We start from the raw sequence: 12129 nt of genomic DNA on the forward strand, positions 1-12129 counted from the left end.
TTGACAGACCCAAGGGCCTGCAGGATTACAAGAAAGGTTGTGCTCCAGAAAAAAAACCTTGCTCAAGGCAGTTTTGTTTTACAGCAGGGTAAAAGGATTCATTTTTCCTTACTTTCCTTGCAGTGCTCTTTCCTAGTTTCTGAACGCTAACTTTTGCACATTCTTTGCTGGGTTGTGCTTTAATAACTAATCCTTCACACAAGGGCTGGGCAGGAGGGAGGAAAACCTTCAATCGGGGGAATAATGCAATAAAAAGAGACGATAATCTGTGGTCAGATGAGTTGTAAATGAAGTTCACAAAGAGAACAAACGAGTCTTTTGTAATTTTTTTTTAATAGACCTGATTAAACTCCATGTTATCCATTCATGACAGCACTGCATGTAGCAGAGTAGGTACCATCAATGTGATGTGGCCCAGGACGTGGCGGATGTGAGGAGTGGTGTTGGGTGGGGGGCGAGTGGGACAGTGGCTGCCCCTGCTGTACAAGCTTGGGCACTGCAGCTGCACAGGCTGGAAAGGGAGGAGCAGTAAACTCACTGCCACTGGAAACCCTGCAAGTGTGGTACAAAAGCCACAACACCAAAACGATACCAAAATAATCCAAATAAATACTTCTGGCAATGCATCATGGGCATTTTCATCTTAAATAAGAGAGATTAAATACAGATCAGACCATCCCACAATGCTTAACAAGGCCTTCTTTAACAGCAAGTGTATATATATATATTATATATACATATGTACTGTGTGTATACATATACATACTCTGTCCTGCATTTATGAACCTAAGATGTGTTTTCAAAGCTTGGGAACTGCAACTCCTAGGATACAGTGTTAGCAAAGTTGGCTAACAATTGAGTTTGCAATAACTGAAATCAAAATCTCCAAATGCTATGAAATATATTTTCAGTTTCTTAGCATGTTTAGGAAACAGGAGGCAGAGGTGTTATGCATTTAAATGATTGCGTATCACCAGTCTTTATGCTGACAGAACTCATTTTAACTTGAGTTGGTGGCAGATTTGCCAGGGCGTTGGAGACCCATCTTTAACTCGTGGTCTTTGAAATGATGTCAACTAACATACTCACTGGCTTTTACAATAATGAAAAAGCAGTCATAGTTCCCCCATATTGTTTGGACAGAGGATGCTCAGGCTCTCAGGACATTAAAAAAGCTAAAATTCTGCATTTTGATGTAAAAGTGCTGTACAGAATAAAGAAAACTGAAAGAATGCTGGTGCATTTCTTGTAGTGTTTTGGGGTGAGTTGTGGTTGGAATAGAGGGTCTTAAAAGAGCCTCTCGGCCTGTGATTTGTGGCCCTAGTTCTGTGAATGGTGAACCCCACATGCCGTAGAAGCCGACTGGTTCTGTTCAGCCACATTTAAATTGCCGCACTGATAGCAGTCAGGACGTCTTCAGCCAAGCCCGTGACGTTCTCTGTTCAAAGCCGTCGGCAGACTAACAATGCTATTTAAAAAACACAACAGATTAAAAAAAACAAAAAGGATTTGAATACACGTGTAGTAATTCCAGCAAGCTTTCCACAAGTGTTAAAGAGTCCTAAATCCCTGGAGTCATGAATATCAAGGCACAGATGTCCAAGAGGTCAGCAGAATTCTCTCTGCCCTGACAAAGGGTCCAGTTTGGTTCCTTTTTATTTTAAATCCCCATCTTGATCCACTCCTCTGCTGCTTTCCTGGTTGGCAGTGAAGGGAAGGCTGCCTTTTCCAGTTAGGGAATGAAGTCCCTGTCTTGCGATCACAGCTCGGCACACTGACCTTGTTTGGATGCGTGTGCACGCGCGCTTATGCACCAAGTATTTTCACCCTTGGCGGCGTTCACAGACTGACACAGTGATCTCCGAGGAGCAAACTGGGAGTCCTTCTCCACGGACACGCGAGAAGAAATTACGCGACGCGTTCCTGAGCTTGTGTCTGCTTTGGTGGATGTTTTTATCCTGTTTTCAAACACACGGGAAGGTCGTTTTTTTTCTCCCCACCCGCCCCCGTAATCCATAAAAACAGTTGGCTTTTATACAAAAAAGAGATTGAAATGTCTGTAAGGTAGTTTTAAAATGCACAAGTCTAAATTTGGCAATGGGTCACTTTCTTTTGTTTCAGTTCCATATGACTACTACCTAGCTGAACACCATCCCAGTACTTGAGAATCACTTGGCATTGCACTGCCATTTGGCTATTTCCCATATTTGTTGTGTAAGAAAAAAACAGAAGTTGCAATGATTCAGAAACAAACTTTGACATACAAAAATGACACCATGGTTCCGCAGAGTAGGTCCTTGTTTTGTGAGAGACAAAATCAAACAGAAGCTCTCTTGTTGGCAATAACACTTGAGGCCTAGCCTTTAGCTGCGAGGCCTAAAGTTGAGTTTTTGAGCGTTACTCCAGCTTATGTAACTCCTTCTCCCTGTCGGTTCTAGCAAGTAGGTAGAAAAAGACCAAGGGAGGGTGGGGTTGTACAAAAAAAGTGTCTAAAATATTTCATCGTGTGTAAAGATATTTTTTTTTAAAAAAAATTAAAAAGGATATATTGACAAGAAGGTCAAGTCATTTTGAGGCTGGGAGCCAGGCTTTGAATCAGCGGTCTCAATCACGCACCTCCCTGCTGAAACAGAAACCATTATTGGGCTCGAACGAGTTCAGATTGGTTCACACCGGTTAGTCCTGGTTTTCCCCGCTCTCCTTCTCAGTTCATGAACTGCGTGTAGCCCTCCGCTCCCGTTACTATGACGTCCATCCAGATTCTCATGGCCTCTGGAGACGGAGCGACCATGTAGTAGAGTCTGTCGTGGGTCTTGACGCAGAACGTGAGCGAGGGGTTCGGGCTCTGAAATCGAGAGCACATCATAGGAAAGAACATGAATAAGGCAAAACGACAGAGCATACAACTGTAACCCAGCTGCAACCAAAGGTGCACCACATTCACAATGCCTCACCAGGGATAGATTTCCAAACGCGTCCTTGTCTTTTGAAGATAAAGATGTTCAAAGCATCTAAACTAAAAAGTCACATTCTCATTGTTCTAGGTCATGCAGTTTTAGAAATGCTCTGTGAATGCAATACAGAGACCACTGACAGGCTAGAGTAAGGCTTCCACTGCCCAACACGTTTAGTTATTTAGCTCAGCAAGCCCTGGGAAATGGAAAAACAGGGCTCTGCACACACTCTGCGTGCCGACCGATCAATCACTCTTCACATTCAGGCAGTGCGGCCTTCAGAGCCATTTCTGTTCAGTCTGAACCACGGCAACTTCCAGACCCAAGGCAACCACGAAATCTCACGAGCTCAATTGTGAAAACACAATAAAACACACAACCCACCCCCCCCCCCCCCCAATAACACCATGCTCTTGCATTTTAAGCCCTTCAGAGGGATGTGAACACAAATCTCTCCAAAGTATTACGTCAAATGATGCAGATTTGATTAGCAACGTAAAACCTCACACAACTGATGGGTAATCGAACTAGCAGTTGTGCTGGGACTGGGGGAGGATCGCCTCAAAAACCTGCAGTCGGGACCGAAATGAAAAATGTAGAGCCACAAACGACAGAATTCCACAACAAGCCCAAGCAGTATCCTCTTTGGAAAGCATGGAAAACACAAACTGGAAAGGACTCGCCACCTCCAAGAGTCCCTCGTTCAGCGCTCCCGAACGAGCACTCTCGAGCATCGCGCTCGTCAGGCACTGAAAACGGGGCCAATTCAGACACACCTCTCTCCGAAACGGAGGTGGGAGCAGCTCGGCGATCTGCCAAGGGAAACAGGTTAGAGAATCAAACAGCAGCAGTGTCTCTCTCGGGGTCTGAATGTCGTGAATGCTGAGGTGCAGGCAGGAGACTACGGTACGGTAGACGGGGCCGTCTCAAGGGGGGGTGGCCCCGCACTTTGGGGGGGTCCAAGTGCCGGCCAGACCAACCCCCAATTCCCAGTCCAGCTTCACACACGTATAAAAATATATATACATATTTCAAGGTGAAATCTAAAGTTGGTGGGAGAGCAGGTGCTTTATTCAGAACTGGAGGCGGCGTGTCTCGCATTCACTACGTCATCGGCCATAGGCTGCAAGCTAAAAGTGATGGCGGCAGAACTAAACCATCCTGGAAAAAAAGTGAGCCAGTGGGAAAACTGGCGAGCACGAGCAGGGGATAGGGCCACATTTCGAAAAGACTCCAGTGGGGGCGAGAAAAGAAAAAGGAAGCAGAAGAGGGAGGATGCAAAGGTGGCACTTAAAGGGTCCTTGGAAAGGTTGGTTGCAAAAACCCGGGAGCGAAGACGGAACGGACACGGGTGGCGAGATCTCGACGACAAGGGTGCTTGCATCGAGACGCCTGAAGGTACCGATAGCGCTGGCAACAATGGCCATTTGTCGTTGTGCTCGGTTCTGCGCGTCTATTTGCGCAGGCCCGTAATGGGAGCTATTTCATCACCCGATCGCTGCTCCCTGCCGCCGCCACTACCCCCACCCCGGGCCCCGCCCCCCCCCTTGAGACGGCCCCGAGGGTAGAGTATGGTTTGGATGCTCAGAACGTGTTTTCAAAACGCTTGACAGGAACAGGCCTGAAAGAGCCAACAAATTTCCCCCAGTGACGGAAATCCCATTGCAACAAAAACGAGGGTTTCAGGAGGAAGAATGCCGTGTCGCGCTGTGCTTAAAAAGCCAGCGGAGAGCCTCGGAAACAACAGAGGAAACACAAGGTCTATTTTCAAGGGGAAATCCACTAGGACACTCTCCCCTCACAGTTGTCTTTCAGGGGAATGCTATCCAATACCAGTGGGTTGTTCCTTTATCTGAACCAGACTCTGGATTCTTATTCCAAAGCATTACGTTGGTCTCACCTCTGTGGCATATCCTCTCCCTTCTTCCTGCTTTGGCCTTATCTGAGCAAGCCACTAGGTCACTGCAGCGCCAAGATCAGCTGAACCACAGCTCGTGTCCTTTGCTTCTCGTACGGGTATCTTAAGAGTATAGTTTGTATCTACGCAACCCAAGCTTAATTCTGAGTGTAAGGGAGAGGGGAACCAAGGCTCCCAGTTCCCTGCTTCGTGACCACCAGGGATCAAACCCAACAGTTTTTGAAGCCCACGCTCTGATTCCAGCTTTAAGTGATCTGATTTGGCTCCTACATTTTATCCATTTACACAGTTGGGTATCTGAACTCGAGTCATTAGGGTAAAGTACCTCGCTCAAACAGCAGTTTCTACCTGGGATTTACACCCACAAGCTTCCGGTTAGGAGTTAACTGCTTGTATGATTGTCTGGTTTAAGTAACGAAAAAACCCACTTGCAATGTCTATTCACCACAAGGTACCTCCCTCTTTCAGTCAAGGGATATCTGCTTTTAACAGCTGTAAATACAATAGGTAAGACACACTGGACAAGGACATGGTTATCTACTCTGCACAAGACCACAGTTTCTAAGCAGCACCAGTGCAGCCCCTGTCCGTGATGGTCATTAAGAAAACAACAGTGACATCCCACCGCCAGATGAAGAAGAAAAAAGCCCGACAGCAGATGTTGTGCTGCTGTCTGGGTTTGGTTTCATTCTTCCTGTGTAGTAGCCAACTTTAAAATCGCTTAAAAGTACAGAGCGCTGCACTGGAGAAAACGCTTAATCAAAAATTGCCGAAGGCTGGCTGGCCCTACAGCATCCATTCACACAGAGCGATACATACATTGGCCAAATTCAGGTTGAAAAATCCTTTCTGGGAGGCCAGGCGGTCAAAAGGATTGAATGAGGAGATAAAAGAAAAATAGAAAGAAATCACAGCAATGAGAAAAAGATCCCCACATCAACAGAAATGAACAACGCAAAATGCAAAACAAAAGTGTTTTATCAAGAAAGGATCAAACAGTGATTATAATAACAGTAAAAACTGAGAAAATGAATATGTTGTGTTTAAAATATAAAAATATGGAATGGGTTATAATATATTTTCAAACAGCTTTGAGGCATTTTACAGGTTACACTTGACACTGAAAGTGAATCCAATGAAAGTATGTTACGGCTGACGGTGTTGAACTCCTCTGAGCCCGAGTTCTAACTTCTGCTTTCAAGGTCTGTCAAAATAAAAGCCACGCGGCCATCTTACCTTTGATGCACTGCGCAGGTGATCGTAGTAAACTTCCTCAATGGCCTGGAAATAGATGACCCCCTTCAGCTTCGTCTCATGTTTGTCTGGGGGGAGAAGGAGGTGGATTCACTCTCGCTTCAAAGCTTTAAGAGAAATCTTCATCAACCACTTGGCGAAGTCAATTAAGATCGAAAGACTTCCGGGGCGACACATCTATTATAAATATTTTTGCCACTTGGGGGGGGGGGGGGGGACATTGAAGCTCAAAGAGGAATATATGGAGTTAAATATTATTATTTTATCACGACACAACACAGAAATGCAGGTGTGCTGCATTGTGGATTTTAGGTGTGAAGCAGTCATGCCCCACCATAAGGTTTTGTTGTGCCCTTACCTACGTAGTAGGAGAAAGTCCTCTTGAGTCGGTCGAAGACGAACCAGCGTTTCTTCCAGGATTTGATCTTGCCTCCCATTTTGACCAGGTAGCCTTTGCACATCTTCTCGGTGAGAATGACGTGATAACAGGTCTCCACGTTGTGGCCCGAGGACTCGATGTGCGAGCGCAGGTCAAACTCCTCCTTGCGGATGGGCAGATAGCGAGTCATCGGCCGGGCCTGCGGAAGGAAGCGGGCTCAGAGAAGCACCGGCCAGCAAAAACCCTCATGACGTGGACAACGGACTTGGGAAGACTGCCGTCTGCTTTGTATCAAGACCTGTTTATATGTCGCCATCCATCAGCACGTTTTGTAACTTTTTCAAGGAGAATTAAGATGTCTGATAGCCTGCCTTGTGTATCGTGTTGATTTTGTTCTTTCTTTCTTGTACCCATTTCTGTTTTGGGTAAATAAAAGGTAACAAAAGACTAAATGAGCAAATATCAATGTAAAGCAGGGAAAGAAGCAATTACAGGTGGAAATCCAATTTGGCTTTGCAAAACAATTCCCTAAAGGATTTCTGCAGAAAGTTATTTCTGTAGCGTAGCTTCTACATAGAACCTGTGACTTCTATGGTTGTACAGACAGGATGTTCTGGATTTCTGATAGCTGAACAAAAACACAATGTGATGTAAACCCAAGATCAATGAGCACGGTTCCAGCACAGATCTAAATCTATAGTTCTTTGTTCAGAAATCTCTTAATCATCCACAATGACTTGATGTCTGTTTTTCCCTCAATCGCAAAGAGTGCCATAAATATCAGGGGATCTCAATTTGATAGGTTCTTTATTGCTTGGCTTTGTGCTATCTGAGGCAATGCAACTGAAGGGGATCCTGCAGTTGTGCATCAGCAGAACTTAAAAATGTCATTTTGAAATGAACTCCTAGCTTTACAAGATGGAAGAGCAACATTTCATTTTGTCCATGGAAACTTCAAAATTAGAAGGATGTGAATCATTTTGCCAAGCATGTTATCGGGAAGAAACCAGTGTAAACTTTCAGGAAGGTGATGGAAAACCGATTTCCATTATTTTTGGCTTTTCCAGAAATGGTGCTGTGACCACAGCGCCCCCTGTCTGCGGCCCACTGACCTGCGAGAAGTGCTTCTCTCTCATCTTCACCTCCTTCTCCACCAGCTGCTGCCTGTGCACCGTCTCGTCCTGCAGCCGCTTCTCGGCCTCCTCCCGCCGCCGGCGCTCCTCCTCCAGCATCTGCTTACGGGCCTGGGTCTCGCGTTCCTGGGGGGGGGTCGGGGGAGAGGGGAGGCGCTCACTGTCACTCCAAAAAAACCCATTCTCGTCCCCCTCGCGGAACCTCCTGAGCCACCCCAAAAAGCAGACGGTCACGCATACTAAACCAGCAACTACATCACCCTGCAGCCTGCTGAAGCTCAGACCTCCTGGGAAAGCTAAGATGGCTGCTGGAAGAGGTGTTAGTGGGGCCAGTAGGGGGCGCTCACCCCACGGTCCGTGTGGGTCCTAATGCCCCAGTATAGGGGACACTATACTGCAAATAAGTGTCGTCCTTCGTATGAGATGTAAAGCCGAGGTCCTGACTCTCTGTGGTCATTAAGAATCCCAGGGCGTTTCTCGAGAAGAGTAGGGGTGTAACCCCAGTGTCCTAGCCAAATTTCCCCCTGGCCTTTGCCAATCACGGCCTGCTAATAATCCCCATCTCTGAACTGGCTTCACTCTGCTCTCCTCCCCACTGGGAGCTGGTGTGTGTTGAGCGTTCTTTGGCTGCTGTCACATCATCCAGTCGGGGGTTACACATTGGGGGTGGTGGAGGGGAGTCCTCATTAATTGTAAAGCGCTTTGAGTGGGGTGTCCAGATAAGCGCTACATAAGTTTAAGGACCTAAAACTTGCGGCGACAGCTTACTCGACTCTCGATGAGCCTGGCTTTCTCCAGCTGCGCTTCCTTCAGCATCTTCTCCATTTCTTCGATCTTCAAGGCATCCATTCCGCTGGCACTGCAGGGCAGAATGGGGGGGGGGGAGAACAGGGATGAGAGGCGATCTCCTCCTCTCGCCGCCCTCCCCAGCAAAAAACGGACACAGTCGCCAGCAGCACTAGCGTAACGAACTCAACCATCACTGCACTGTGCATCCAAAACCATCAGAGGCAGCACAGCTCAGCTCACGGCAATGCAGACATAGAGAAAATGACTTCATGCAGCGATCCATGAACAACAGGCGCTATATAGACAGCGCCTAAAATGTAACAATGGATGCGTAATAATTCAAAGTAGCACAAGATGGTTAAAATGCTTGCCAGTGCCGAGCTACCGGATCTCGGACCAGAAAGCACCTTACTTTAGCCACTGAACCACCTAGTAGGAGGATGACCAACCCGGAACAGACCTGGACATGTTGTCAGGCGAGCAGGCCGAATTGTTCCCGGTTGAGATGCTGGTGTCCATGCTGTCCGAACTCTCCAGGCTCAGCGTGTCGTACGGCCGCTCGCCGGCCGGCGGGGGGTGGTGGTGCAGGATGGAATGGTGAACCAGCGGCGGCCCACCGCCAGAGGCGAAGGGGGCATTGAGCTGGGTCTGTGAGCCGTGCAGCGCCTCCCACTGGCACTGCGCCTCCACTGCAGCCTTCTGCTTCAGCTCCGCCAGGCGCCTCCGCTGTTCCTCAATCACCTGCTGACCTGGGGGGCGGAGGAGACCAGTCCGGGGAATATTAGCACCAACACACAAGCATCTGGAGACTGCGGTGCCGCTCTTATGAAATGTTGCCATGGTATTCCAAGCTAAAATCAAGCTAAACTGTAGCGAAGCCGAGTGAAATCACAGCAAAAACACGGTGAGGCACAAAGAGGGGCGGAGGTACGATTCCAGCTGAATAATGGAAGCAAGGGAAAACCGCACAAACACCAACCAATTCGCCATGGCAAAGTTTCATAAGCGCAGTTAACACGCGGAGTCAGTGAATACAAAAAGCCATGCCCTGAGTCAGAAGGCCTGAATGTTAAGGCATTCTTGAAAGCCAGGCCCACTAGCCCATGAACTGTGCTTTTCTCTACAAGTGAAGAGATCAAGTAAGGCATAAAACATTAGAGTGAGCACCTTCAAAATCACTCATATGAAAGCTAACGCACACACATGCTGCAGACATGAACTCTTAACGTGATCTCTCCATATGAAATCAGCCAGTCTACTATATTATCACACCAACATGCACGCAATGTACAGTCACAGATGTGTATGAGCTGTCTCGTTCAGTGAGCACCCAGAGCAGAAGAACAGGTGCACTTCAACCCTAGCCAAAGCCCCCAGAATCCCATCAGGTCTAAATAAGGGAAGACAGCCCACACAAAAAGAGAACCGCTTGACAGAATATCGTACAAACTTCCCCATCACCCTCCAGTGACCTGCTTGTTTTTTGTAAGAGCGAAGGTTCGGTTTGTCAGCAGGAAAACGGAAGGCAAGTGGAGAATTCCAAGGCAGACAGTTGTTTTTACAAGTTTCCGTGTTAACGCCGTCGAGGTTTTGAAAGCGTGCAGGCCAGCCCCCCAAAAAAAACCAAAAGCCCGCTCCCAGGCTCGGGGTCTACCTGCGGGGGTGTCGTTGCTTTGGGGAGACTCTGCTGTGGTGGGCAGGGGCTCTGTGAGGCGGCGAAGAGAGGAAAGGTGATAAGCACAGAGGGAGAGAGACAGATGGACAGAACGACAGCAGTTGGAACGAAGGAAGTGAGGAAGTGAGAATGTTTTGGGCCTCCATGAGTACAAGTCAATTCCAAAACCACAGACGCTACAGAGCAGGCCCTCATCTTAGGGTGTTTCACAGGGTTTTAAAGAAATAGAACCTTGTTCTGACACTAACGTGCTTTCAAATATTCCCACAAAAAAAACAAAACAGAACAGAAGGGACCTCCCACTGCAAATTGTTTTAGAGGCTTTTTGTGATTTGCAAACTCTGATTAACCATGTCAACCTGATGCACAACCATCATGTGAGCAAGACGGGGTGGGTTAAGCCATGAACTGAGATCGCCCGTGTCTGAAGTGGGGCTCATCAGAAAGCAACAGGTACAGGGCTTTGTCCCGATAGCTGTAGCACAGAGTTCCCAGGGGCTACCTTTCTGCTGCAATGCCAGCTGCCTCTTAGTCTCAATGTCCTGCAAGGTTGCAGCCAGGTTCCTGGGCAGACTGCCTGTACTGTTGGGGACCAGCAGGGGGCTCTGTGCAGAACCAAGAATAAAACAGGAGAGACGATGTTACCAGAAGTCCGTCGACTCTCCCCACTTTTAAACATGCTCAGAATGTCAGCAAGTTATACTACAAAGTAATTCGACATCCCTCATTTGAAAAGAATAACTGATAAGATAATGCATGCACATAAGTGTAGGTCAAACAGGAAAATATTTTGCTGCTGAAAAACACTGACCTTAAGAAAATGTGCACGTTACATGTATATGTTGCAGATGAGTATTCTGGCTTCAAATATTTGACCACAGCTGCATAAGTAATTACCTCCAATATGTTGCCTTTTATTTTAAGCTAGCACTTTTCGAAAACCCAGATGGGTTCAGACAGTGTTGTGACAGTGTTGCTCTCAGACTAGGCTTGCTCGGGGAGTCTTGTTGCATGATCAGGGGTTACCTTGGCTGGTGTGTTGCGGCCCAGTGTGGCCGCACTGTACTGTGGTGAGGATCCAGTCCCGGTCACGGAGCGTGGCACCACCTGGTTACTCTCACTCTCCAGTTTGGAGCGATAAACCTGCCAGCACAGCACACAAGTCAGAAGCCATCATCGAGCTGAACTGAGCAACTTCTGGGATGCATGCAAGTCTGGATTTTCAATCTGGTAGTTCAGATCCTGTGGGTTCTCAATTCCCTGCTGTACAGAGACGGGCGTTTTATTGTACTTTAAACTGAAACACCAGCTTCACTTGTCTCAGAAATGAATGATTATACCAAAATGTACAGTTGCTTAATTAAACTATTTCTAAACAATCAATAAAACCATACAATAAAACGGCATTTCCATTTCAATTCCAGGGTTAATTAAAGATTATTTCGATGACATCTATAAATCAGTTTACCTGGACAGCAATTACATCTGATGTGTTTGAGTTTAGAGATCAATCTTATTGCAGAGGGTTAGGGTTAGATCTTGGGATCCCACATAGAATAAAACAAAAGCCTACAGAGTCAAACAGTCATCATTTCCTGTGAAATGTCGAGCACTCATTACTCTTCATCTTCTCAGACATCCCTACAAACACTTTAATAATGAGGTTGTGCAGCGCAGGGGGGGACACAGTGTTTCCTACAGTACATCATGAGCTCAAATGTTTCTGAAACGATGTGGACTTTTTTTTCTAGCTTGCTTTTATTCACATTATTAAGCATTAACTGCCCAACTGTTCAATTTAAAATATACCTAAACCATCCTTCATCATTCATGTTTTTGACCTGGGGTGTGAGAGTGAGACTGTTACTTCACTTGCCCTAGTTAGCTCAGGACCAGATGGCCAGTTTTGGCAGAGACCAAGTCTTCTACAAACCAATACTAACTTTGAAGCGCACACTTACAACAGGCTAAACACATCTGGATCACCAAAAAAAACGTGGACTTCAAAGCCCAGCAAACGTAGATGC

The 12129-nt window shown here is 46.8% G+C and overlaps 1 protein-coding gene across 14 annotated transcripts in view; it reads right to left on the reverse strand.

Moving 5' to 3' along the window:
* Nucleotides 1-314: 314 nt before the first annotated feature.
* LOC148816790 (pleckstrin homology-like domain family B member 1) overlaps nucleotides 315-12129 on the reverse strand; it is an 88715-nt gene continuing 76900 nt past the window's right edge. For 6 of the 14 annotated variants that reach the window (XM_088939916.1, XM_088939922.1, XM_088939915.1 and 3 more), the window contains 10 exons: nucleotides 11129-11245; nucleotides 10605-10707; nucleotides 10082-10132; nucleotides 8888-9176; nucleotides 8407-8497; nucleotides 7618-7764; nucleotides 6485-6704; nucleotides 6109-6194; nucleotides 5692-5721; nucleotides 315-3766 (listed from right to left, as the gene is read on the reverse strand). In XM_088939916.1, coding sequence (XP_088796042.1) covers nucleotides 3482-3766; nucleotides 5692-5721; nucleotides 6109-6194; nucleotides 6485-6704; nucleotides 7618-7764; nucleotides 8407-8497; nucleotides 8888-9176; nucleotides 10082-10132; nucleotides 10605-10707; nucleotides 11129-11245 — 1419 coding nt within the window. In that variant the 3' untranslated portion in view covers nucleotides 315-3481. The remainder of the gene's footprint in view (nucleotides 3767-5691; nucleotides 5722-6108; nucleotides 6195-6484; nucleotides 6705-7617; nucleotides 7765-8406; nucleotides 8498-8887; nucleotides 9177-10081; nucleotides 10133-10604; nucleotides 10708-11128; nucleotides 11246-12129) is intronic. The other 8 variants (XM_088939924.1, XM_088939919.1, XM_088939914.1 and 5 more) reach the window with 7 other exon arrangements.

This window comes from Atractosteus spatula, chromosome 22 (genome assembly GCF_055471065.1).
Source record: "Atractosteus spatula isolate fAtrSpa1 chromosome 22, fAtrSpa1.hap1, whole genome shotgun sequence".
Lineage (NCBI taxonomy): Eukaryota > Metazoa > Chordata > Actinopteri > Semionotiformes > Lepisosteidae > Atractosteus > Atractosteus spatula.